The 27942-nt window shown below is 49.2% G+C and overlaps 3 protein-coding genes across 3 annotated transcripts; 2 read left to right on the top strand and 1 right to left on the bottom strand.

Moving 5' to 3' along the window:
* Positions 1–2958: 2958 nt before the first annotated feature.
* On the top strand, positions 2959–5622 carry ENH_00048800 (nucleoredoxin, putative; the record flags this gene model as incomplete). The annotated part of the gene is made up of 7 exons (XM_013581140.1): positions 2959–2966; positions 3135–3372; positions 3671–3907; positions 4126–4359; positions 4707–4877; positions 5094–5230; positions 5340–5622. 7 exons carry the CDS (start codon positions 2959–2961, stop codon positions 5620–5622), a joined length of 1308 nt encoding a protein of 435 aa, XP_013436594.1.
* Positions 5623–6475: 853 nt separating this feature from the next.
* On the bottom strand, positions 6476–16531 carry ENH_00048790 (CAM kinase, SNF1 family, putative; the record flags this gene model as incomplete). Its single annotated transcript, XM_013581139.1, has 8 exons — positions 6476–8917; positions 9348–10065; positions 10678–10816; positions 11941–12064; positions 12722–12888; positions 14065–14241; positions 14903–15051; positions 16146–16531. 8 exons carry the CDS (start codon positions 16529–16531, stop codon positions 6476–6478), a joined length of 4302 nt encoding a protein of 1433 aa, XP_013436593.1.
* Positions 16532–23653: 7122 nt separating this feature from the next.
* ENH_00048780 (hypothetical protein, conserved) lies at positions 23654–27496 on the top strand (the record flags this gene model as incomplete). The annotated part of the gene is made up of 6 exons (XM_013581138.1): positions 23654–23740; positions 23861–24560; positions 24985–25199; positions 25925–25992; positions 26578–26717; positions 27255–27496. 6 exons carry the CDS (start codon positions 23654–23656, stop codon positions 27494–27496), a joined length of 1452 nt encoding a protein of 483 aa, XP_013436592.1.
* Positions 27497–27942: the final 446 nt, after the last annotated feature.

Genomic DNA, 27942 nt, shown 5'->3' with positions numbered 1-27942 from the left:
TTGTCGCCATTGTCTAGGTAGGGTTCCACAGAGTCATACCCACCACTTGATAAAGTATGAGCGCAACTGATAGAAACTAGGATATGCTTAGTTTGACAAGGGCCGAGTACTGCCGGGGAAATACCCATCCGGCACCTGGCAGCGGATTTGCAAAGGGGACAGCGTGAGGATGGGGCGTCACCGAGACACCGATTAGTGAAGTGAGGCATATCTTCGTCAGCATCATTTGCACAACGGATTTACTGTGAGCCCCGTCGAGGGTCCATTCACTGGTGCGGCGTACGCACCCAGGTTTATTCACTGGTGAGGCGCACGCAGCGTAAGCCCACACAGCGCCTTGACTTGATGTTACAGGACCCTAGCACTTCATGGACTTAAACACCTGTTGAAAGCTCTTCTAGACAGTCCAGTGCGACCCCGATGCTATCCAGTCACGCTACATGTTTTAATAGTCAGTCACTGTTTGTTTATACTCCTAGGCCGCCAATGAGCCTCTGGCCCTGTGAGCAGTAGGGCACTAGCCCGTTACGCAACAGTGAATTTGCCCAAATTCGGCAGAATATGGCCAAAAGTATATGTTTTGTCACATGACGCTGCGCAGCCTCCAGTGGGTTGTGAGGCAGCTGCGCCGCTATGGGCTTCGTGACTTCCCAGCCGACTAGTTGCTGTGCGGGGTATAACTGTGGTCAAATACCGGGAAGAAGGGGCTGGAAAACCACGTGATTCTGCAACTTTTCCGCACTGTGCCTACGCTGGAGTCCCCAAGAGCGCTTTTAGGGTGCTCCAATGGGAAACTCCGAAGATAGAAGGGGCCAACATCGCCTTTCCCGCTGGTACTTGCCCCTACGTAGCCAGAATAAACAAAAGAAATAGCTATTCGCTGAGAGTATCGTGAGAGAAGAGCATATATTCATAACTTGTGGGGTACAATCATCACTGTCGGCGCTGCTTCGATTGGCCGCATGCAGCCCTCCATCCCTTTCTTTCCTTTTGGCTCTTCAATGGAAACGCGAAGATTTGGGCTTTTTATTCCAGAAAATATCTCTCTATTTTTATTTGGCCCTTACTTCTTTGACGTTTACAACTTTGTCTTCTCCACTTTTTCGTGTACCCCCCGCCGCCGACTCGCCCCCACTTGAAGGAGGTCCTACCGTTTATCGACTGTGCACTGTGCTCCTTCTTTTTCCTCTAGGGAGACATTTTTCCTTTTGTTAGTTTATATAGGTATTATTCAAGAATTAATGATGCTGAGCCCTTAACGAGAACTACGCCGGACTGAAACTCTCGAGAGGTTTTGTTTTTTCTCACTTCAAGCCTTCCCATCAGCCCATGGCTGTTTCCGTACCCCGCCTCCGAGTCGAAGTATTAAAAGCAGCCAAATTATAGAGAAGGAAAGACACATGACAATGGGCTTGTCGTCAGTGTTTCTGAGGAGGCTGCTGTTGCTGTGTTTGAGCATTTTGCCCTTTGTATCGGCGGTAGGAACAAGCCATCAGCAAATTGCGCACCTTCCAGCCACTGCATCTCGTGAGACTCCGTGTTTTGGTTTGGATACTTTGGTTGACCGCTCGATTCCGTGGTTCCTGAGTTGTTTCCTCTTAACATGCCTAGGCGTGCGAGTCCAAGTGCATACATGCAAACGCTCGGTGCACATTCAAACGTTGCTCACTCTTTTGCGGTGTCTGCTTCTGCAGCTTAATTCTAGTCTGCAGAATGGAGCAGACTGTCTCACTCCGGATGGTCTCTTCTCTTCTGCGTGGAGAGGAAATGGGGAGCTCTTGGGGAGGGCTCCGTTTGACGGCCTTTTGGCGACGATCGTAGCGAACACGCCGCCAGCACCTGCTCCTGCGGCTTCTCTCTCTGAAAATTCTTCACATCCGATCAGAGCTCGCAAAAGAAGCTGGCAAGTCTTTACCCATTTCTGTACAGACTGCCGACATACCAAGTGCTGCAATTTCAGGGTCTGCGTTTACTATGGTGGTGGATTTGCGCCTCCTTTGTTTACTCGTGCTTTGGCGGTTTAGGAGGGGTCCTTCACCGGGACCCGTTGCATTTGCTTCTCGCGTGCCCAGCAACGAGTTGAGTGACGATAAAGAAGATGCAGAAGTGGTGGGGCTTCGAAGTGATTATTTGCCACTGGTGTCTTGTAGCGCAGCCAAGGCTCTTATTTGTATCGGAGGTGTTGCTGCTGTAGGTACGTCTGCACTGTAGGCTTCTTGCCCCTTTTGGAAGCAAGCCACACGCAAATCGCACACTTATGCACTGCCTCTATCAGACGAGGAGCGGCTTTAACGTTTAACGGTTGCAACAGCAATCACCGCGCCGCCAAAATTGCTATGAACAGTGACGAAGCTTTGACTCGTTATGTTCTCGAGGCGCGCGTAAGGGAGAAAATCTCAAGCCTTTGTTGTATTGAGGGTTTTGGGTTTACAGGTGCTGTGGGTCTGCGACTGACACGGGATTACTTGAGGAAGAAGAGGAGGGCACGCTTGGGGGCTCCTGGCCCATCTACTCCCTTCAGCCGTCTTCTGGGCCCTGTGTTGCTAACCAACACTGAAGAAATGCAGAAGCCCCAGGGATTTATTTCAAAACTGACGGGAGCCGCCGCTCCTCAAGAGACAGCGACAGCCGATGCACTTGGGGAACCTGGAAGTATCACGGCTCTCTACTTTACTGGCAAAGGCGTGGAACAAATACTCGAGGTAGCAATCACATTGTCAGCAAGCTACACGTTTTTCCAATCGTCAAGAGTTTGTAGTTTACGGCTGACAGTTGCACCCATGGATTAATGGCTTCGTGGAGGTTTTATCTTTGCACCTGCAGACCAAGGGTTATGTCCCTTTTACTCCCCGGTTGAAGTCCATAGTTGAAGCCGCGAGGAAGAAGGGCAAGAAGTTAAATGTTGTTTTTGTGTCGGCAGATGACTCAACTGCAGATGCAGCATCTCTGTTCCACACAATGCCCTGGTAATAAGCACAATTTTTAAATCCTAGCTCATCAAAGCACTTGTGTCGTTGTGGTTCTTATCTTCGCTGTGATACTTTACACTTTAGGGTCAAAACGTTCAAGGACTGAGGAGTTCCGCTCAAGGCTGCAGTGGCTGTGACTAGCTTGGTGCTACGGTGTGCGTGCAGGCACGCAGTGCCCTTTGATGACTCAGAGGGCCGTGCCCGCCTACGTTCCTTGTATAGGCGGTTCAGGGTTTCTTCTTTACCCCATATTGTGCTGTTAGAGGACAATGGGAGGGTGCTTAACCCTCAAGCTTACTCTTCTATGCTCGCCGACCCTTTGGGCTTTCCTTGGCCTAAGAAGGACCCACTGCAACTTCTTGGGGACAAACTCATCGACAACAAAGGAGAAGCTGTGGACCCTGTGTGACACGCACACTGGGAAACAGATACATACACTAATCAGCAATCATACAAACACACAAACACACACACACGCACGCACACACACACATACAGAGAGAGACAGAGACAGACACACACACACGCAAATAAACACACGCACACACAGCAAACCATCTGGATGCCCTGCGAAAAATTATCGCGCGTTTGTAGGTCAACTTTTGACTGCGCCTGTTCTTGTGAATTCATGCCTTCATATTTGTCTGTGCGTCCGACTCCAGTTCCTTTTGAGGATCTCTTTTTGTTTTTTTTCTGTTTAGTCCTCCTTAGCCGGTAAGACGGTTGGCATATACTTCAGCGCCTCTTGGTGTGGGCCGTGTCGGAATTTCACACCTAAGTTGTCAGAAACCGTGAAGAAGCTGAGAGAAAGAGGGGAACCGGTGGAGGTGGTTTTCGTCTCGAATGACAGAGACGAAGAATCATTCAAAAATTATTTCAGTAAAATGGATTGGCTTGCCGTGCCATTCAGTCGAACCGCCACAAGAGCGCTAGCGCAAGTCCGCCTTTTAATTCGTCTTCGATAAATGTAGATCTACATTGCAGTTTCGTGGATCTCTATAGGTGTACGAGTATGTGTGGATGAAATAATGGAACGCAAATAGTACTTCGCTGTTCTTATGTTTACTGTTTGTTACAGGTTATTGTATCCCGTATGCCAAATAGTACTGATTGCTTTACTTTTTGGAGTATGGGAAGCTGCTGTTATCTTGTGCAGGATGCTTTGGGGGTTCGTTCTTTGCCGACACTGATTTGGGTGTCGCCAAGGGGAGAAATTTTGACGCGTCGAGGTGTTTCTGCAATTTTGCGGGACGGAGAGGGAGCACAGTTCCCCTGGAAGGAAAAACCCGTCAGGGATATAGACGAGGCTCTAGAGATTGTGGCGGAAGAACCAGTTGTTCTTGCTTTCCTCGACTTAGCTGACGAAGAAACTCAACGCGAGACGCTGAAAGTAAAGCATGCACTGTCAACCTCTCACATGCACAAAGGGCAAACTGCTAAGGGTTCCGTGCATCTGACCCTCGTCGTAATCATTGCTGTTGTAGCAGTAGTCTTTCAGGACAGAGCCTCAGGGTTTGCGTCTAGGATCAGAGTCTTCGAAATTCACACTTTTGACTTTAGTATCTACTGTAGATGACCTAGGGTGTAGGATTTGGGAGTGTACGCTTTAGGTCCTGGGGTCGGGGCTCTAGTTAACCGTTTTGACGTTTCCGACTGTTTAGTTCTTAGTTCATAATTAGCCCAACTGCGTCTAGGGCTCAAAGCGTGCCCTTTTAAAGCAAGTCGTTGCGACGTCAGGTGCTGGAAGAAGTTGCGGTGTCTCTGAAAGCGACGGAGACAGGAACTTCGGTGGGCCCCGTTCCTCAATTCCTCACAGCCAAGGGCTCCTCTCCCAGGACTTCGGCGCTACGTCACATTTGTAAAGAAGGCCTCTCGCCATCTTCCTACGCAAAATCTAAAGTTTCTCTGGTAAGATGTGGTTGACGCAAACTTTGGTGTATCATTACGCATGGAACCCACAAACAGCATTCTCCACTCTGTGAACTGCTCCGCCTTCAGGGCTTCAGAGTGTAAGACTGAAGACCCTGTATGTGAAGATTTGGATTCAAGTTTTAGTTTGTAAGATAAGTTGCCCAGCTCTTAGCGTTGATGGCTTAGTGGTTCGGTTTTGAGACATGTGTGCAGCTGATCCTTGATATCTATAGCCAAAAGGTGTACGCCTTCCCCCATGGCAATCGAGAAGTCACAAAAGAGAACGTTTTGGAGTTCGTAACTAAGTTCAGGAACGACGAATTGGAGGGGAAGCCCATAACTTTGCCGGAGTAGTAGGAAAACTGGACGAGTCTGGCACTAATCGCCGCGTAGTGGCCACCCGGAAGCACCCGAAGGTATCATAAGGGGGCGTTTGAGGTCCCTAAAAATTTTATAAAGAACCCGAAGGGCCTCTTATGATGTCTCCTATGGTGCGCCTCCAATGGCCCCCGGGGGAGTCCCCAGGGGACCCCTGCATCACGTGCAAGAGGCTGTAGAATACTACAAAGCCCACCCTTCATTTGCTTTTCTTCATCTGCTCGCGCCTAGTAGACAGGGAGAGGGCGCCAGACAGAGAAAGGAGACACATTGTCTCTTACCTGCTCTAGTTCCTTTGTCATGGTATGCTTGTAAGCTTGCTGTGGGAATTAGGGTCCCGTCTCTCCAAGGCCGTCGGGCGTGAGCACTGCACTATTTGCAGCGTGATCCGCTTCGGCTGGGATAAGTAAGCACCGGCACTGTTGTTGGCCGCGATCGTAACACCACCGACACTACTAGCAGTGCTAACAGCAGTACTAGCAATAGCACCAGTAGCACTAGTTGCGCTGCAAGTGATCGCAACAGTAAACTCGCAGTGACATCATAAAGAGAAGCAGCAGCTTGTAGCACAAACAGCAGCATTGAAAGGTGCACCAGCAGAGGTAGCAAAAGAAGCGCTTGCAGCTGCACAAGCTGCAGCAACATGGCGAAGTGTAGCAGCAATAGCAAAATCACCAGCAACCGTAGCACCAGAGCCACTGTCATGGCCAGGGGAGGCCCTGCGCATGTACGCGAAAAACCAAGGAGTAAACGCAAAGGAGGGGGAAAACAAATACAACAATCATCATTGTGCAAAGTGAGGAACTTCCGGTACTTCCTAACAACAGAAAGAAGCTGCAGTTCCAACATAAATGTTTGCAAACTGCCACTCAGTTTTACAGTTTCATATGATTGTAGCAACACGAAAAATAAATACAAATAGTGCCGCCCGACGAGCGGAGAAATGAAATCGAAAAAACCAGACTAAAGCGACGAAAAAGCATGTCCTCGGTTAAGGGTTTCGGGCATAAAGCTTCGCGCTTATGCAATAATCTTCTGAGCTGAAAAGGACTGAAGAGCTTCCAGACTTATTGTGTGCCTCCTTGTCTTTTTTCTTGTCACTAAGGCCCTTCCTATGACTCTCTTTCCACTATTTCGTCCTCCAAAAAAGCCCCCTCTTCCGAGGGCTCCTGAAAAGGCGGAGGCCTACACCAAAGGGTTCCGTAAAATGCCTCCATTTAGAGCTGCTCCGGAGGATTCCTGGGGCTGCTTTGTACTTTTGCCCTCAGCCAGTCGCGAGCACCCAAAGCCGAAGCAACTTTATTGAGGAACGGCAAGGCCATTATCTCAGACAAGCGAAACTGCACAGAAAGAAGGGGCAGCACACTCCGACTCTTACCACTACTATTGTTGCTGCAGCTCCTGCTGCTGCGAATGCCGCTGCTACTACTACTGCTGGTGCTCGTGCTGGTATTGCTGGTGCTGCGGACCTGCAGAGACCGTTCGTAAGTATTGTCCGAACCGGTTGCGCCATCAGCTATTCTCGCAGCCCCGAGATCACCAACGGGATGCCTCCGCGTTGAGCCCCTTCGGTGGAAGTCCGTGGGTGACTGCACAGAGCCCTTCCTGGAAGCGCAGTGCAGCTCTTTGAAATCGCGATAGTAGTCATCTCTTTCGTTTGTTTTACTGACGCTGCCTCCCCCCAAGCCCCTTGGAAGCTGCGCCTTCGCTGCTTCCAGGTCCCTGGCTGTATTGGAGGGCTCTTGAGGGGGCCCGTCTTCTTCATAGATGCAAGGAGGCGCTAAAGGCCTTATCATGCCCTCAGTAGACTTCTTTAGTGCTCGTGTGGTGTTTCTCACCAAGCTCTGCGGTCCAGGGACAAGGTAGCGATGAGCACGTATCTTCCGTGAAACCTGCATGCGCAGCGTGCGGGAGCCCTCCGAGGAGGATGGACTACCCCTGCATTGAGAATCCCCGGCACTGGCATTTGCCCCTTTCGTCCAGCCAAAATTTTGGCCCTCGGGAAGACACTGCTGGTCTGCACAAAACTGGGAGGCCTCAGTTTGAGGACATCGCTTTCGTGTATTATGGTGCTCCATATCATCTGCAGAGGGGCTCCGACAGGGGCTCCGACAACCTGAATCCTCGGAACTTCGACGAGAACTCTCTTTCTCCCAAATATCATTCTTCACAGGTGTGAAATGGCTTCCATTGGTGTTTGAGGAGCCCCACTGGCAACTTCCACAGTTATCCTCTGTACAGCACGGTTTACAGAGTTCTGCCGTGGGGCGACTCTCGTGGGGCTCCACACCCATCGGTCTATCCAGAAGGCCGTCTCCTGCGTTAGACACGGTGACGAAGGTTTTCTTTACCATCAGCTGCAACTGTTGATTTATCTGCGGCTGATGCTGCTGTTGGTTGTCTTGTGGATGAGCTGAGCAGCAGCCATTCATCGCAGCAGGTTTACCAGCTTGACAAGATCGCGACCCATGAAATTCGTCTGATGCCTTTTGAGGGTCCGCTAAGGTGCCCACCAAGTTCCGTCCCGCATCAGCATAGTCAACACGCCCGCTATCTCTATCCCCTAACTTCTTGGGGTCAACGGAGGTCTTTGATATGGCTGTATCGGGAGCAAACCTTTCCGCCACATTCTGACCCTCAAGCGTTTTTGTACTTTCTTCTCCCTTGGGCTCAGCAGAAAACACACAAGAGTGCGCGAAAGGGTCATTCAACTGCTGCTTAGTTGGTGCATCGGCGAAGCCTTCTAGCGGCACCTGATAAGCTCTTTGGTAGCTGGGACTCGTTGGAGCCAAATTTTGAGCGTCTCCGCAGGGCGTGTCACCAGAATAATCGGATGATCCAGATAAGCATTTGCTGTTGTCTTGGACATAACTATTCTGAGGTTTCTCCCTTGGGTCTGCATTGGAATAGGGAGATATGGGGGACAAGCACAGACGGCCAAATGCCGCTGCTGTTGGAGAGGCGAATGTTGAGTCACTTGATGTAGGACTGCGAGTACGTATATCCTCCTCAGCCGTAGGGTTTTGCCCTTCTACGCCTGCTGCTGCTATTGCTGCTGCGTTTGCCGTTGCTGCTGCTGGACGTGTTGCTGCAGCGATGGCGCTCTTCTCACAACAGAGATAAGCTGGTGTCTCTAAGACATCTGCTGGAAGTCCCCTCCATTCTAAGAAGGTTGAAGAACAGGGAGTGAGAAGCCCCTTGCTGTTGCTGCTATTGCCGCCTGTCGGGATCAGCTCACATATCACATCAGCGGCCGGGGCTCTCGATGCCCTTACTGCTGCTAATGACAACTGGAAAGAAGGAATCGGGGGTACGGCGCTACTGCACGAAGAGATAGCGATATGTTGCTGCTCCTGCTCCTGCTCCTGCTTCTGCTGCTGCTGCTGCTGCAGAGACAAGCGAGCAGCTGCGGCCAAAACGCCAGCAGTTGCTGCTGCTGTCACTGCTGTTGCCGCTGCTGCCGCTACTGCCGCGTCTGCCGCTGGGGGTGGATCGACTGCTGAAGCTTTGGACGTGAATAGACGGCCACCGTCCTTCTCCTCACACTCCATTGAACGAAAACGATCGGCTACTGCTGCTGCTGTTACTGCTTCGGGGCGTTCATCACGTGGTGAAGCCCCCGTTGCAGTCTTTGCTGCACCGGACGACTTTTTCGAAACCTGGAAAACAAACCCAGACCTTCAATTCACAGTATAGCGTTAGTCTAGGCGTTTTTAGTGTCGCGTGGAGGATCCCAGTCGCGCACGTGCACCCCGTTTCTCCACATTTGCATGTTCCCTCCTCAGCAGTGGCCACTGTGTATGCCCATGCGACGCTCCAAACTGCTTTACTGCTTGGAAGTGTCAGTAGTTATCGACACCTCTAGAAGGTGGCTCTCTAGTTGGCTAGCTCATTAATATTCGCCTTCCCTCTACGCCGTGACTACCAGAAGCCCTACCCCATAAGCTCTTCTTTTGCTTCTTTCGCTTTTAAGTACCCGGCAACCTAAAAACATTCCCATTTGCTGTCTAGTTGCCTAAAAAGTACCTAACTAGCTCGCCAACTGTATGCGGGATGGGGTAATGTAGTGGGCAACAGGCGGGGTCTTACTGCTTGCTTGCGCCGGAGACTGCGAACATGAGCATCGTCTTGACTGTCTTTGCCTTCTAAAATTATGCTGTTGTCTCTCCCCTTCTCCCCGTCAGACCGGTGGGGACCCCCTGGAGGAGCGCTGTTGAAGAATGATGTATCTTTGTGCTGCTCTAATATGACTGACTCAGGGGGCATCCCGCGGGGCCCCTGTCCGGGCTGCTTCAACCGGCCCGAGCAGTTGCTCTGCTGTTCACCAAAAGAAGTGGAAAGCTGCTGCTCGTGCTCCTGGTGAAGCTTCTCAAGGTGATGTTGCTGCAGCTCCTGCTGGTAGTGATGGTCATGGTAAAGATGACGTTGCGGTTGATGCTGCGCTTGCAATTTCTGTTGCATGTTCTTCGGCGTCGAGGCCGTCGCAAGTGGTCGTGAAGCTCCTCCTCCTACAGCTACTGTTGCTACTGCTGCCGTTGCTTTTGGTGCCCCCGGTCCCGTCGAAGGCGATTTTCGTGCATCAATCTTTGGCTCAGCTGTTGCTGCCGCTGCTGCCGGCACTGGTGGCTTTGCACCAGTTTCTGCAGCACCACCTATAGGTCTAGGTATCCTGTAAAACCAAGGATGTGTCAGCGCCTGCACTGCAGCACAGCGACGCGCTTGCTGTCGTGAGCACATCCAGCCAATAAGATCTTTGGCGGAGTGACTGATGCGACTCCAAGTCGGGTGAGTGAATGCTAGCTGGCACCTGAAGAGACACCTCAACGCCTTTTGTGCGCGCAGAGCATAAAGCGCACGCGGGACGGCAGCGTGTGTGCATCTTGAGGGCACTCAGTGAAACTAACGATGGCAAGCAGTAAAATTAGACAGGCGCAGAGCAAAAAAAAAAGGTACACAACAGACGTAGATGCTGATGTACTTTAGCACGGCTTTTGCAGATCCCAACACATTAGACAAAACACGCTGCATTGAAGGGCTGAAGTACGAAGAATGACTCCTTGAAAAACAAGAATTTGTTTGGTCTGTCGATTGCGACGGCACGCCGGAGCAATAGCATGCAAGCCTGTTTTTCGATTTCTTTGAATCACTGAGCAAGCAGAGCCCTTATTGTTAGCAAAAAATGGAAACCCGAACATAGCAACGAGGTTGCATCCGCCTTCAAGCCGTGTAGATTAAATCCGCAAGGATTTACTAAGTAATGCTTGGCTTCAAATTGTATTTCCAGGTGTTATTCTGGTGTTTAAGGTATAGAATAAATTTGAAGGTTTTCTGTACGTCCTTTAGGCTTCTCCACTGCAATGCCTAACCACAGCTACAGGATTCACGGTTCACAAGTAACGGTTCATGGAGCAGCGCTTACCTGAGATTCCTCTTCAGTATCTCCTTAACATTCTGTCCCCTAAATGGAGGAAAGCCAGCCAGAAGAGTAAAAAGAATAACTCCCGAGCTAAACACATCTACTTTAGGCCCATATGGCAAATCTTGGAGAATTTCTGGAGCTGCACCCACAAGCCACAATGGGTCTGCGTCGGAGCTTTCAAAGCTCTGCTCAAGGTTTTCCTGGTTGCTACGCAGGGCAGAGAATATGCAACAACGGACGACCACTAGGTAGAACTAGCAGCTCAAATTAAACAGCAGCAGCATCACAGGCAGCAGCGTTAACAAGAATCAGGCCTTCCAGTAGCCTCTAAGGTTGACACAGAAGAGACAAGAGAGTCGCCCGAAAAAACATGGCCAGCAAGAGAACTGAACGCAACAAAGTCCCCTGCTGCCTTCGAAGATTCAGAAACAGATGCAAGAGTGTGCTCCACAATCAAAGCAACCGCAGTAGCAGCAACAGGAGTATTCGTGGCAGCAGCACACGCAGTGGTAGTTATCAGCAGTGCTGTTGTGGTAGCTGTGGTACGTTCACCACTTAACAGCACTGAGCACAGCAGCAGCCTAAAGTAGAAAAAACAGTAGATTCCAAGCAGCATTTTAATCTGGATCAGCACAAGCAATGCGACACGCAAAGCAGCAGCGCTTAAGTAGCATCATCACCTGCAGCAACATCAACAGAATCTTAACACTCTTTACAGCAGCCTTAGTAGAAGCAGCAGCAGCATAAGAGTAACTAAGGTAAGAAAGACAGTGGCCCAAGCGACAACAGCCAGGAGGGCAACGCGGGATACATACTGACAGTGACCACAAGTGTGTAACACGCTCAAAGGCAACTGGAACACCACGCATCTGCAGTAAACAAAAAAAGCAGTGACATCAATTGCATTACATTTATCATCACCAGCAAAAAACCGCCGCACCCGAAAAAAACACCTGCACGAACAGAACTACCTCCAGCAGTAACAGTCTGCATAAGAATTAGCAGAATCTTCGGGGTAATCGTGATACGTTTCAGCAGCAGTAACGGCAGCACTATCGCGATAGTTCTTAGAAGCAGCATTTCACCAGGAGCATCAGCAGCGCCCAATATATATCGGTACAAAAATACTCTTGACCAACGTCAACATCTCTCATCTTCGCATCATGTCAGCAAGCAACAGCAGCAGCAGGACATCAGCAGCATTAGCAGCAGCAGCTTCAGGATCATTAGTAGCAGCCTCAGCGGCAGCAGCAGAAGTCTGACCAACGTATCCAGGCGAGCCGCATCTCATTTTCATTGCTGGAGAGCCGACGGTGGCAGCCAGCCCAAAGTCGATTAGTTTGATGGACGCTGGATTAGCAGGGTTTTCTATTATCAGGTTTTCCGTCTATTTGCACAAACTCAACAGAAACACTGTAGATAAGGATAACAATTCGAGCAGTGATACTCACTACAATCATCCCTGTGGTGCGCACGGTCATGAAGTGGATATGCGGCGAACAGGCGAGCAATCGATAGCACCTCCTCTATTCACGACTCGTGCATCAAGCAGGAATAAGGTGACATTTTACCGCTCTTTTGTGCTTCTGCTTTCTCTTGCGTCTTTAAAATATCTGTCTCTGGTTTGTGTTCTCCCTTCCATGTTTCTCTATGGCTTGCCTGCTCTTTCTTTCATGCTGCCGTTTTCCGCCGTACTCTATGCTTTGCCTTCTCTGTGCCGAGTTTTCTGTTTCTCTAAAGATGTTAAGTAGACTGGCACTTTCTGCGCCCTTATCCACCTGTTTCTGGCTATGTACTAGTTGTCCTCTGTCACTGTTTCTGTTGAGATGCTCAACTACTGGTACTCGATTTGTCACTTGCCACAGAGCTGTAATAGGGAACGCCATTACCGTCATCCCTATTACAGTATCTATTCTCTATCGTTTCAATTCATGCCATCCCGGCAAATGCCTATCTCCTACAAGAACTGCTACTTAGCCCTACGTTTAGATTGTAATCATAATATACTGCTATTTATTGGTCGCCCCTCTTCGTGCCACCTAACCTTCAGGTCTCTGTGCACCACCCCCTTGGAATGAATTTCTTGCAGGGCCAGTAGAACCCGTCTGATTGCAAACCGCGCCTGGTCTTCACTGAAAGGCCCATTGACACTTAAGTATTCAAAGAGTTCGCCACCGCGCAGGTACTCCAACACCAAACAAACAAAGTCTTCTGAACGCACAAAACACATGGGTTTGGGGAAACACAGAAGAGCATGTCTGTGTGTAAAGCATTACTGTTCGTTGCTATGTTTAGCTATTCACTCGCCGCGTGCAACCTCAAATTGATGTTTTTGATGCTTGCGTCAATATATGCCCGTGTACAAAAGTGGTACTGATCTCTGCATGTCCGCGGATCACACCTTTCCGCCCGCTTGCATTGCCGAGTATTGAATTCTGAACCCTAGGCCTTAAACATCACGGTCTCTACATACATAAAGTGACAAATATGTGTCTATTGGTGTCTACTGCATCTATCTTTGTCTAAGTCCTGTTCATGCTCCCTATCATTGCATCGTTTGTCCGACTATCTCCCTTCTTTATCGCCCCTTCGCCTGCTTGCATCTCACTGCTTTGCTGTCTGCCTGTACGTTGCTGTGCGTCTTTCTTTCTACACCACTATCTCCCTGTGAACAACAGTACTGTACTTCATTGTTTTGTCCTGACGTTTTTGCCACTTGTTTCTCTGCCTCTTCCTCACGTCAGCATGTATCGTTCTCCTTGTGCCTCGCTTGTCTATGCCTATCTCCGTGTCCCTAGTTTCCTTTACTGCTCTGCTTAACTCCCTCCACAAGCCGCACTTGCCTTTGCAGCTCCCTTTCCGTCTATCCTTTTCTCTTGTTTTATCCGTGTTTTCTATGTCTGGCGCTGTGCCTGCTTAATTCTGTCACACTCTGGCCTCGATTCTACTTTGAACTTGTTTCTCTGCTCTCTTTCATGCAACTAAAGTAAGAAGTTTTTCAACTTCTTACTCTAGAAAATCGTGCTTATGTTTCTTCCATGGACATCACATCAGGACGTCAGCGAAGGAAATACGCACATCAGCGCACAAAGATAATAGAGCAGAAGCAAGCTGCATGGCGGCTAAATTGAGGCGTTAGAGGGGTATAAAAGTTACACATAGAAACAGACAAAGGCAACGAACATTCATACGTGCGAAGGCGCGCCTAGCGGCAAAGACGAGTGTCAAGGGGGCACCGTGCCACGCGGAGATACAGCTACGTAGCAAAAAAGCGTGAGATGAAGAAAGTGGATGACAACGCAGATTGCAGACAAAAAGCTACCAAGGCGGGAAAAAAAGACGTCGACAGCATCAAAGAAAGAAGTCGTAGCTAGATGGCTATCCTACCTTGCTCATAGGCTGCATAGAGCCGCATTATGTAGGGATGTGTGACCTTGCGCAGCACTTCAATCTCAGTGTACACGTTGGATTCCAGCACCTTCTTTTTATCTACTGCCTTCACCACCACGTTCTCCCCAGTGAACAAATGTTGACCGACGTAAACCTTGGCAAAACTGCCCTCTCCTGCAATAACAATTACGTCGAGAATGAGACTTCGATGCAAACAGAAAGCAAGATAGGGAAAGACAGGAGTTTAGCGAGAAGAATGAAGCACAAATGTAGGCGGCAATGATTGGTAGACGTACAACACGCGTGCAAGCACTGGGATGCATTAGGCATGTAGGATGACTAAGTGCAGTATCTACAGATAGTACGCACGATACGAATAGTAAGTGCATGCATGAACGTATGAAGCGCACATGCTGGACAAAAATGACGATGCTGGTGTTGTGTGAAACACGAAGTATCGGCACAAGAATAACAAGGCAAAATTACAAAACACGATACGCAACGCGCACAGAAAGCTTAAAGCCTCGACGAAGCCATTACACGCAACTTGGGATGAGTGTTGCCGAAGTTCGCGCAAACATGAAATTAACAGAATTTAACTCTAAGTTTGCCAGTCTCAAATCTGTAGACTTCTGAAGTAAAGAAGCTGTAATTGAGCAGTGGGTGTCGGCGGGAGTGATGCCTGTGTAGGTGCTTCCCCAATCTTGTCTTCGGTAAGTTGCCCTCCCTTTACCGTCAATTTACACTTAAAAACTTAATGATCTCCTGAATCGATACACTGCTTTAAACTAAAGCTAAAGGCTGAACGTATCTAGTGAACTAGTGAGCATGGTACCTATGAACTCGACGAGGCGGTACAGATCCGTAAATTTCAAAATAGAGACTCCTAAACTTTTGAGAATTTCCAACCAACGCGAGCACACAGGACGCGAAGGGCACTGAAACTCAAATTCTCCAGCTGAAGATATGATGTACAGGCATGGCCTAGAAACACAAACCAGAGACCGACAGGGACAGGCGAAGTCAGAAGGATGGGCACATACACAAGAGCAAGAAATGCAAAATCGACCCAGCAAAATGCACCAATGAAGGGTATGGCAGACAAGCACAGACATAGGAAACACATAGGAAATTAATAGCCAAGACGAAATGGCTTGATCCGAACAATCAAAGCTCAGAAACATGAAAACTCAACAAACGGGGGTAAGCACCCACAAGGGCAAACACAGGCCAACTAGGAAATGAAAATTGACACATGTAAGGGCAGACCAAGAAAATCACGAAGGAACCACACGCAACTTGACACCAAGTGAGGCATACAAACAGAAAGAAGCAGCGACGAGTCAGAAATCCGAGGCACAGAGACAGCCGAATATAAGCGAGCACAACGAGATTAAAAAGCACGCCTACCCTTATGCTTTGAATATTCGTTCAAGAATATGCATACACAGTAAGGTAGGGGCAGGTAAACAAGCGGACGAACAGTAGGCAGAAACGCAGAGGCACTGCTGCTTGGAAATATGAAAGATTTGCGCAAACGGCAGACGTGAATGCTCGGCAAAACGAGAGGATCAGTGAAACACATATGCACAAATGCGACAAAGACGTACAAAGAGACAAGATGGCATAGGCCTTGCGGAAGAGACGCAAAGAGAAAGACAACAACACACAGGCACATGTATTAACACAGTGACAGGACTACAGAGCACATGAGAAACCCAGCAACAAATTACAGACACACGCCCCCCCCAAGCACACACAGGCCAGCGGCATGGCAAACATAGCATAACACAAAAAGGCAGGTCAAAGTGAGCAGACACAGTCATATGCAGACGAATTGAAGTATGAGAAAATGCACGGAGATCGACACCTAGATAGCCAATAGCGGACACCAAAATAAGCAGGTAGAGATGGTGAAGTACGGATAAGCAAACGCCAAGGACGAAAAGGGACAAGATATGAGAAGAAAAGAAAGATAGAGAGCATAGAAGATAGCCAAGCCGGACAAATACAAAGATGAATCTTAGAAAAGGTGTTCGTAGCACTTTAGTGTTCGTTTCAGTTATGTTTACGCCTACCCTAATTCTGTGATATTGTTCACGACGCGCGAACCCTTGAGGGGAATCACAAAAAGGGGCGTGTTCGACTCTCCATTCACCCAGCAGCAAAGGTACGGGGGTCCTGGGGGATCCTCGGGGCCCCTGGCGTGGGCTCCACTCTTCGGATCGACTCCACGTTGGTAGCCGATCCCGCGCCGGGAGTCCAGGCCATATTTCGTATTGATATCACGGGTGCGATTGGATCTACTGTGAAGATCAACTCCAGGAGGAGGATCAACCTCAATAGAAACGAGGCGAGTGGCGCCGGTGACCAGGGGCAACTCTGTCTTTCCCTTCAGCTGGTGCAGCTGCTGCAGTTGCTGCACTTGCTGAATCTGCTGAAGTTGATGCAGTATTGGCTCCATTGTAATATGTGGGCAGTAGAGAGAGAGACACGACACGATTGGTGCGTCTCTCTCGTTGCCTTTCCTCCTGGATTGCTTTATTTACTTAAGTAGCAAATAAAAAGCCAAATAGAACAAGCCGCATTCCTCATCACAGACACGAGCTATAAATACCCCGCAAAAATGCAAGCATGAGCGTCCAGCCACAACCGTATGTGTGCTGCCTTCACAGCTGCTGGCGCAGCTGCTGACGACTTGTCGGTGCGCCGGCTGCTCCTAGCAGCGCTCTTGGCCACCTACCCAAAAACCTTCCAAGTATGGTAGCTACCGAATTGTTGCAAGAACGTACAGTGTTGTTGTGCCTGTTGTTACCGCTGCTTCTGCTCCTGTTGCGGTTGTTTCTGTTGCCGCTGCTACAGCTAGCTCCGACGTGCCGCTGCCGTCCGGTGCCTCCTGTGAGTGATAAATGTGGGGAAAACGATGGCGCACTGTCTATCGTTGCTAGAGCTGCATCAGATTTTCCAGTGATTGTTGCTCCTCTTCCCGTCCTTATCCCCCGGGAAGATGCTCGTTGCCCTGTTGGGAGTAGCTGCTGCCCCTGCAGATGCTGTCAATCTGTAGGCTCAAGGCCCCCCTTGTCGCAGGTCCGCCGGTACTGTCACATGATTTATGTGGCTATCAGGCTCCGGTAATGCGTTTTAGGCTCCACACATTGCTTAGGAGGTTTTGGTAGCAGGCTCGAAAGGTTGCAGGCTTGAGCTTTCGGCAGAGCAGCGAACCGCTGAGAGCGCTAAGCTTAAGGCCTCCTTCATTCAGGAATATGCTTTGGAGGCTATTTGGCTGCTGTTGGTGCCCCTATTATTGCTGTTGGTGCTGTTGGTGTCGGCAGCGGCTTCCACTTCAAGTTGAGCGTCTGGAGGGAGCATGCGCACGCAGCTGCAGCGTTTAGTTACAGTCCTAGAACTAATGTGTGACAGCGTCTTGAAGTAGAAGTCACGAAGGTCGAGAATGAAGTGGAATTGTGAAGGGCAACCACCGCAGATGTAGCAGGAGGGGGACGTTGCCGCCTCAGCAGCAGCGGCCGTTACGCCGGTGCACTGCTCGCGCAATGTCGAGTGTGAAAAATATCATAAAGAGAAGAAACTGACCAAAAAGAGGTATGCTGAATTCCCTGAGTCATAACAAACGCATGTGCAGCAGCAGCAGCACCAGCAGCAGTACCAGCAGCAGCAGCAGCAGCAGCAGCAGCAATAACCAGCTGCTGCTGCTGCTCCACAGACCAGCAGCAACTGCAGTCTTAGCGCCCTGCGGGCAATGAATATTTCTCGCACTATAGTTTAGGTGAAAATTAATGTATTTTTTCCTTTCTCTCTTTTACTGATTTTAGTTGCCGATGCACCTGAATATGTATTCCGGCTCCCCGTCTTCCTACCCTTAGGGCTTCGATTGCAGAATGTCGATACAGCCGGTGGACCCCTGCTGCGAGGTGCTGTGGCAGTGGGTCATCATGAAGGGACAATTAAAAGATCTTGCACTAATTCATATATATTAACTAACTTAATCCGGCCCACTGTTTCAAAGATATTTGGATATGACTTCTTTCCTAGCCCGTTAATATTCACGGCTTCTTAGGGGCTTAAACTGGGTATAGATATGTTTTAGTCTGCAACTACTGAGGGGTGAATCCCCATATTTGACCGATACATCAATCTTTTTTCTATATTTGGCACTTTAGAGTCTTTGGCATCGTTCGGGCAGAGTCCCTTCAGGGAACGAGGGGAAGAAGACAATATTTGTCCCCCAACGACGTAATGTAATTGCTGCAGCGGTAGGAGTTCCGGCTTGCCCAACACATCCGTGGGCTTTTTCGCCATATTATGGGGATTCAGCAGTGTTATGTGCTAGTATCGACAGAAAATCAACACTTTAGTGGACAGCGTGTCCTCATGGAAGCATGCGTACAGCTTCCTCCATAAAGGCAGTGTCACCTGGAACGCTGTTGGTCGAACTCAATAAGGCCTACAGCTTAAGGCAATGGCGCTGACACCAGATATTGCTACTCTGCCCCTCGAGGGGCCTAGCGAAGAGTCGAATGCTAAATTATCCCTTGGTGAGGGGCTGCGGTTTCTGAGATTGCTAGTCTTAGGTTTTGGACAACAGCAGACCCTACAGGTAGAGGAACCCATAATTCGTACACTTTGCGACGTAAACTCTTAGCAGCAAGGTCACGCACTGGCAACTCTTCACTGGAGTGAAGCAACAGATTACCACTTTGCTAAAACGAGAATTTATCCCGCTCACTACTCTCCCACACAATATTCTGTGCAACTCCATGAGGCCAGTTGGTGCTGTGGCCATGGGCCTTCATGCAGCTTGACCCTTCCAGTAGGCGTATAGACACACAAATGCACACGTGAGTTCCCTTGGGCTTTTGTGTAGTTTTGAGTGTGGCATATAACCAAAGACGTGCACACCTGGAGCCTCTCTGAGCATGCGCTTCCACACACGAGCAGCCTGTAGGGGTCTCATTGTCCCAGGCTTTCTCTTGCCGTGGAACAAGGTCTGTTTCTTCCGGAACTTACAGCTCAAGCATGAGGCCTCCAGCCTAGCTGCAAGCACACATCAAGTTAAATCTTCCAGTGTATTCTGACACTTGTCTCAGCCGTTCTACGAGGCACTGGGCGCCTTGTGGCAAGGGCTGTCCCTTGCATCCGCCGGTACACTGCTGCTCGTCAGAATGAATATAAACGCGAAGCGTCTTTGTCAGGGCACGGTTGTACGACCTCCATATTTCTGGAGGTCTTAGGCTTAGGGTATAGCGCGCTTGACGTGGAGCTACTGTCATAATTCAAACTGAATACAAGGGTCACTGTAAAAATGAGCACTTCAGGTAACTGATGATTGCGAGTGTAGGGCCAACAGAAAGTTTAACAATGTTGGATTCTGCTGACGACTTTTCGGTGGGAATGATGTACGGCATCTTGCTAAGAGAATCCACAAACAGCAAAATGAAGCCGATACGGAGGATAGTGGGAGGGAGGTCAGTTGTTACATCAAAAGTGAGGCGACTTCAAACTCGAAAGGAAGTGACCAGAAGAGGGAGGAGCTCTGCAAACATCCAACGAGTTGATTTAGAGGCACGATAGTGAACGCAGGACTCTACTTAAGCTGTTGTATGGGCATGCATCCTTGATTCAAAGTGATATTTGCTGAGGGCTAGATAGGTCCAAGGTGGCCAGCAACCGCGTGACTGTGATCGTGGAGCCGTTATGTAGAATATAGTCGGAAACGCGGTAAACAGACTCGCCACATGCTGTGAATACAGATCCTCAGGCAAGCTGAGTTAAAACTGGAACAAACGTAACACTTACGGAGCTCGGCTCAGGGAGTTGCACTGCCTTGTTGAGCTGCAGCGCTGCAAAGCTTGCGAAGGGCCCCTGAGGCGCCTTCGTACGAGCCAAGCATGATAGTCGGAGCAGAGTTATAGACACAGATCAAGCCAATCCATCCATTAACTGACAACTTCCTTGATTCTTGCTTGGATTGCGAGTTGGTCCGGTGGCAACCTGTAAGTCGGAATTTTACTACGAAGCCTGGCATGAGGAGGATCTGCTTGTCATGTCGGCGCTTTAGTGGAAGCCTTACAGCACACTACTTCAGAACACTATTTGATGTGTTTTATGCCACTCAAGTACCTGCAAAATCACTTTCTGCGCTCCGTCGGACCCTATCCGATGTTCGAAGCGCCTGTAATCGAGAAACGCGGTAAGCCAAAATGGCCCTCCCTCGTCAGCCTCATCATGTTGAGAGGTTTCGGTGAGTCGCGGCTATCTGCAAGCTTGTTTTACAGGGCCTACGGAAGCTGGACATCCTGGAAGGTGTGTGTTCGCGTGCACCTATCACGCGCCTCTCTCGCAGGTTTATGGCTAGCGCACTTCCAAATGCTCAACACTACGGGTTCTTGCGCCCAGAAACATCAAGGGTTCTTGCACCCAGAAAAGTGTAATTAGCGCGCATTCGTGCTAACACGGTGCACAGAAATAGTTTCGGAACGATTTAAAGATTGCAATCTAGAAATTTCGTTGTCAGCCAATGCTACGTTTCATTTTAACTAGCTCAAGTTGCTACTCAACTAATATGCAACTATTCTTTAGTTAGATCAGGCTTCGAAGTAGATCTAGCCGAATAATACATCAGCACGGGGCACGCACGTGGTCGCTTACACAGGACAATGGCAGCGACTCCTGTGAGATTTACTTCCTGAATTTTTTAAACTTTCATGACCGAGGCTCTTCGCTTCGATCACTTATACATCAGCTGACACACTTAATAAGTTACTCACTCTACTAAGGAAACTAGAAATATGAAAGGTGCAGCGGTCTTCAGTATCATACATTAAAGATTTTAAGAGTAAAATATAGTTGTTTGTGTGGAAAGTTTAATTTTGTGGCTATGCAGAGACGCACATTTTTGTGTGTCTCTTTACGGTTCTGCCTATGTATATATAGGCGCTACAATCCAGAGTCGCACTGACAATAATAGTCTAGCACTTATAAAATAATTTCAGCTGTGCTCCTTTCGTGGAGGACGGTAAGATTTCAGTGGCTCCCGTGGCTCAGCTGGTTAGAGCGTTGGTCTTATGAACCGAAGGTCAGGGGTTCGAGCCCCCTCGGGAGCATTTTTTTTCCCCTTCCTTCTCAAAGATCTCGTGCTAAACTCCAGATTCCATTGTGCATTAAAGCTAAAGGAGATATTGCGCACAAATGTTCCTCTGGGGGTGCAGTTAACACCAATGAGCGTCCGCGTGCGGTCATGAAGCACAGCAGTGATTGTCGGATGTTCTACTTAGCAGTGGGCAGTCTTGTTGAGGATTAAGCGGAGTGAGTGCGTAGGGGGGCTCATTTTGCACCAGCACAATATGGCGGTGTTACTTCAAAGACAGGGTACTTACAAATCCAATGTGTTTATTGTCAGGCAAAACTCAAACTGCACTTCTCTGTCAACAATTTAAGGCGCTTCTTGCGTTTAGAGACGCGCTGTTCCTATTGTGAAACGCTTAGCTTAGCGTTGCTCAGTACACATAGGCTATGCCTAATTTAGGCGGGAGAGGCCTTGCCGGATGGCACAACGCACATCTCACTTCCTCTTGTTCAGTAGCTCGCCATCAGTGCGCAGCTATGCATGCGACAGTCTTCTTTCTGGCGAAGAAAGGAGCTAAACATCTTCCTGAATCCCAATCTTGCTCCGTCTACTCCCATCCTGTTGTTGTGCGTCGCATAGGGGCATCTCCTGGGTCCAGTGCACGTAGGAAAGCAACTCGGATGCGTTGTAGGAGAGGGAAAATCGATTCTGATTCTGTGATAGCGCTTGTTTCGTTCTGCTGGTGCGACTGCTCATGCTACTCGCACTTGCTTGCGCAAATGTAAGCACACCTCGGAAGATGGGACGGTGCGTAACCTGTCGAGCATGGTGGATGCCGCCATATGGGGGTAACGCAAAGCCACTTTGCATCCATCCACATTCAGCTGTCACCTGTCCACATGCTGGACCTACACTACTTAATAAATACTAAAATGAGCATTTTTTGTCGAGTCATGTCCTAGTAATCGTGAAGCAAAGTAGTGTAGCAGACAGTCGGCAGCAGGCGACTCTACCCAGTCAAAAATTAGTGCAGCACAGTAGACCGCTACAATAATCACAGAAGGCTCACGTTGCTCGTTCGGAGAGGTAAGTGATAGGGTTCTACTGTCTACGCATGAGAAGCGTATTGGATGCAGGGGAAGCCCACAAATATTGTACGGACAACCCATTGGATGTCAAAATTAGCGGTATTTCATGAACCATTATGACACAGGCAACACCAGTGAAAAGCTGATGAATTTTTCAATGCATCCTGCAGCCAAATTCGCACCTTGTATAAATCCCTGTTGTGGAGGTGTCTCAATCACTGTTGTGACGTCTGCAGGCCGCTCTAAGCACGACGGCAGTAGGAAAGAGTATCTACTATGCTCTTCAGTGAGTATCTAGCAATGCACGACTTTGTGCGAAGTGGGTAAGCCCCGGAAGTCCCGCGTTCCACAATGTCAGCGTAGCTGTAGAACACGTCCAGAGCGAACTGTAGCTGCCATACTGTACCAAAAGAACTCACCCATCCACGCCCAAATTTTGTGCCGTTAGTTGAGAAAACACGGACGGGTTGGAGAGCCACGACTGCCTCTCGACTGCTGCCCTAAGGCGGGAGACTCTGCTCTAAGATTCAGGAACCTCTCAAGTGAAGTGCATGGAAGGCAAGTGGGTATGCCATGTGTCTATCTCCCCACCTAGACAGTTTTTCATTTTGTCTTGAAGCTTCTGCGACTAGGCGAGAGAAAATTTTCCCTTAACTTCGGTTAAGAAATAGCAACTAGTATATGTCACTCTTACGCGAACCTGTACTCATCTCAAATGCTGATCAATGCAGCTCCGACTGGTCCCATTGTCTGCATTTTGTGATTGCATTTCATGTGGGCAACCAAATAGCTGATTGTTTCTTGACTGCTCTTCACTTGCATTCACCCACCACTACGTCACGGCTTTACAGTAAGCTCCCGTGGCTCAGCTGGTTAGAGCGTTGGTCTTATGAACCGAAGGTCAGGGGTTCGATCCCCCTCGGGAGCACTTGTTCCGCGAAAAGTGTCCCTTTACCTGTGTTTTTATACTTTCTTCGCTGCCAGCTCTAATTGACGAGTGTTAAAATCAACAAACGAGAAGTTACGACGCGAGCGACAAAACTAACGGACGACAGCTTCGGCTTCGCCTCTAGAGGCTACTCTGAAATATTTCTGTCCTATCCTCGTTCGCTTTGACTTCTTCATCTTGAATGACCGTTTTGCAATGAGTTGGTAGACATGATGTATAGTCGCGAGCATTCCTTGCCATTACCTGTATGGCCCCGTCGTCCCAGCTGCCGTATGCCCCCCACGGCGCTATTCGCCCAATCCTACGCAAGCTGGAGGCCATCTCTCTCTTGCCCATAAATGTTTTGCAGGCTTGTAGATAATTAAAGCGGTTGGGGGACATTAAGGTATTCTGAGAGGCCCACATCCACTGCCGACAACCCTCTCTAAATAGGGCACCTTCAGGGGCCCCTTGGCACGACGCTGTATGGCTACCTTTATATTCTCTCTCCTTCTGCTGGCGGTTGCTAGAGGAGGAGCGTCTTACGGAGAGTTCTGGGGGCACGGAACTCTCGTAGGCACTCGAGGCTTGCCCGGCTTCCTGTTGAAGAGAAGCTTCCGGCCCACCGCAAGGATACGAATAGAGAAGTACCATTGTCCCGCTTCTGCTGCGTGTATTTCTGTGCCTTCAAAGGTGGCGAAGCCGAAGGTAGATATCGTAGAAACTGTTGTAACGGGTGGAGCTGGTGGAGGAACTGCGTGGATTCGTTCACTCTCAGGTGAACTGCAGCTTTCATACTGCAAGAATAGCAGTCGCCTTGCTGCTGCGTCGAGAACCGGTGTTGCTGTTCCGGAGGACATTCGTGATTTCGGCCGACTTAACATTTACCACTGGCTCAAGCCCACCCTGACACAGCAGCAGCTGCAGCAGCTTGAGGAACAGCATCAGCAACAGCAGCAACAACAACAGCAGCAGCCGGGAGGCCTTCTCGGTGCCCTCAGTTACTTTTATGACTTCGATTTACATTTGCAGCGTGTCGGTCATGAGGCGTATTACAGAGGTGCAGCAATTGCAATGGCAGAGGCGGAAGCAGAGGCAGCAGAAACGGCAAGGGAAGCGTTGACAACAGCAGAGGCTAAACCCGTGAACCGACCTGTACCCTTTAGTGTGCAGCACTCACTTCCAGTGAGCTTCCCAGAAGACTTGACGCTAGCCGCGCAGCAGCAGGAGCAACAACAGCCGCAGGCTGAGAGGCCGCACGAACAGGAAGAGGTAGAGGAGCCCCAGGGCGGTGGCTTGCTGCTGGAAGTTTGGCTGCCGGGTGTAGACGCAGCTGATATTAAAGTGCAGCTAGCCTGGATAGGGAGGCAAAGGGAAGCAGAGACGGATTCAGGTAGCCCCTGCACAGTGGACCACATTTGCGCCAGTGAATCAACATGTGCACTTATGTAGACGTATTATGTAAACATATGCATGTGCAACCCTCCGATAAAATAATCGCGACTGCTGGGGCTTTGCACGCATACGCAGACGTGTACATACAAACGCCCGCACATACTTTGCATGCGTGCACAAATATATATGCGTATGTATCGGTTTACATAGGAACATACCGGTGTTAGAAGCTGTTTGCACGCGCATGCACGCTTATATACCCATATATGTACTCAGCTCAGTCAAATTTTCACATCAATGCATCTACATGTGTCAGATATATGTTTGCATGCATATGTGTGTATATTTATGTGAAAAAAGTGTTGAGTGGTGGGTGTACAGGCTTAAGAGCCTTTCAACAGGTGTGTATTTTTTCATTTTAGGTTTTGACCCGCCTCGAGCGTCCTCATCTGTTTTAAGCGACTTGAGTCGTACGCACACCGTGAATGCGTGGCACTGGCCAGAAGAGACCGTGTCTGCCGCTGAAGAGAGAATTACAAACCGCCTACAGCCCCGCTACCCTCCTCCTTTGCTGCCTTCTCTTATTATCAATGCACCGAAGAGCAGCCGCGTGCTTAAATGGGAGGCAGAGACGTTCGTAAGCCCTTCCTTACTCTCACCGCCTGTGTCTTTGTCGGTCTTCTCCGTATTTGCATTTTCTGTCGCCCTTCTTCGCTACATTTTCTGTGGCTCCGGTCCCTGTTATCCTCCTGCTATTGCCTCATCTTCTGTTCCCCTTCTGCTTACTTTCCTATGCCTCTGCATCTATCTCTGGAGTCTTTCTCAATTGTCAAGTCCCTTATTCTTGCAGTTTTCCTTGTTTTTTATTTCTTTTGTTTTCTTCCTACAGGTGCTTTTTCTCTTTGCCGGTGTCGCTTCTCCTACAGTTATCTTCTCGCCTCTCGATTGCCCTGCTGTGCTTCTCCTAGTTTGCCTCTGCATGGCTGTCTATTTGTTATTTTGTGCCTTTGGCCAGTGTCTTGTCTCTCCGTCTGTCTTAGTGTCTCTGCTTAGGTGTCCTTGTTCGTCTAGTTTCTGCTTCACTGTGCGCCGTCGCGCCTACCTCATTTCCAGCGCTTTTGTAGTCCGTCCGTTCTGTTAAATGAATTAATTTGTTTCTTTCGTCCCCTCTTGCTTGCCTGTCATCTCCTCTATTTCTTCCTGCTTGCCTGTCTTTTCAGCCTGCCTGCTGGTTAGTGGGGTCAGGCTGAAAGGCCTGTTGCTGCAAGCGATACTGCCTGTCCGCCATAAAGCACGATGAAACAGAGAAAGCGTGGAAACACATGTGACTTGCTTTCGGCTTTCGTGTTTCGTTTTTTGCAGAAGACGAGGTTCAGACAGGGAAGAGGGCTGGAGTACCAAAGATACCAACGAGCTGTTAGGCTCACGTGGTAGGACGGACACAAAATCAAGAGAATGAAGCCAACGGAGTTTGGATGAAACAGGGGGAAAAATGCCAGAATACAAGGCCTAACAGTTCATAGACAGATAGAAAAAGGCTCGGCTTAAGCAATAGGAGAAGGGGCAAAGACTGACACCAACAAAAACACTAAAATGCAGACAGAAGCAGGAGAGCCGAATGGATACAATGCACGGCATAGAGCCAAGTGTGCAGACTTACAAATAGGCGGACATGGAATAGGGAGAAACACGTATAAATAAGTCGACCACGAAGAGGGAAGCAGTCAGCGGCAAAAAGAGAGCCAGGCGGGAGGAACAAGGGATAGCAGAAGGCGGCAGATAGGAGTTCAGAGGCATAATGCCGAAAGAACTGCAAAGTAGAGAAGCTGGAGAGACACTGATGAACAGATGAAGGAGGAAACAGCAAGCAAGTTAAGAGGAAGAGACAATCGCAGTTGTAGGGACACGGGAAGAGGAAGACAGCCAGACTGATCAGTACAGAGATACAGAGATCCGTAATCTCAACAAGATAGGCGAACGAATAAACATACCCCAACGTGTCTACGCTGCCTTAGGCCTGCTGCTTGGGAACGAGCAGAAAGTCGATTTGACTGCGGCCGCCTATTAGTTGTTGTTCCTCCGCTGCCCACTGACGCTGACAAACCTGATCTACTGCAGCACCAGGAACTCTCACCAATCGTTGTTCCAGTACAGGGTGAGACGTGGTATCCCTGATGCTGCTGCTGATGTGATTTATGACATGACAGTGGCTGTCGTGGCGGCGCCTCTAGCGCAGTATGGTGTTCGCCGTTTTTACTGATTTTGTTGTTTGAGGCCACTGTTGTTTTTGCTGCCAGCGTCCCATTTTGGTCCACTGGTAGTGCTGCGACAGACTCCCGAGCAAGTTGAGCGGGATGCACTTAGGTATTGACGAAAATGGTGGCTCGTGTCCGCTTCCACTCTTTTTGCATTCAAATGTCTGTGCTCCTGTCGAGAAACTCTCATCCCACTTCTTTCCTCTTGAAAGTTTTTATTTTCTTTTCCAGTGTATTCAACTCTTCGTGGCCTCGGTATCAGTTATTTGTTTTTGCGCGCTGTTGCCAATTCGCGTCAGCCTTCATGTCCCTGGAAGCGCTTGCAAAGAAATCGGTGGTCTTCACATCCGTGTTTTTCTGACGGGAAAATTTATTTTCTCCTCTTTTCCTGCTCATTCCTCTTGGTTAATTCGACTATGTTGTTCGGTTACCTACAGAGCTATCCGCGCCCCTGCCTCCTTACCCTGGCTTCTTCATAACCAATACACGCTTGGACTGGACATTTAATTTCTCGCGATTTCCCCATATTTACGATTTGTCCGATGATGCCTTTGCCATCAAGCGGGAGCTCCAAGACACCGCAGACGGAAATGTACAAGTGCGGGCAGAAAAAGTAGCAGCAAGCACCATCAAACCCAAAGTACGAGTTGTCACAAAGAAAAACTGGAAAATTGCGTGAACCCGGGCAGCAGTTACTGCAGCCACTGCAGTGTTTTCCCCTAGCTCGGGAGAGCGGATGACATTTCGTTTTTGGCCTCTGCCAGATCTGCGGAATGTCACTATTTTTGAGAGCTTGCTAGGTACCTAACCAGAGGCGCCTAACTTCGCAGGAAAGCTTGTTGTTCGTCACTCGAATGTATTAGCTGGCAGCCAGAGTGCAAACTGCAATGCACGCTAAGTGGGCTCCCCAGTATGGAGCTACTCTATCTGGAAGCAGCATGTACACAAAGCCAGAGATGCTCAGGGCACTGAGCGTCTCTGGCTTGTTGGACGAGCAGTTTCCCGATGCTTTGAAGCTCAATAAGTCTACCGTAATCCAGTTTACTACACAGCTCGCTCGCTTGCTGTTCAGGTGGATGGCCACTTGCTTAGCTAGCTAGGTGGCGTTAACTAAGTTAAGTGGAG

The sequence above is a fragment of the Eimeria necatrix genome, genomic scaffold, assembly GCF_000499385.1.
Source record: "Eimeria necatrix Houghton genomic scaffold, Enh_scaff37, whole genome shotgun sequence".
In the NCBI taxonomy this organism is placed as follows: domain Eukaryota; phylum Apicomplexa; class Conoidasida; order Eucoccidiorida; family Eimeriidae; genus Eimeria; species Eimeria necatrix.
This window is presented reverse-complemented; position numbering and strand designations above follow the sequence as displayed.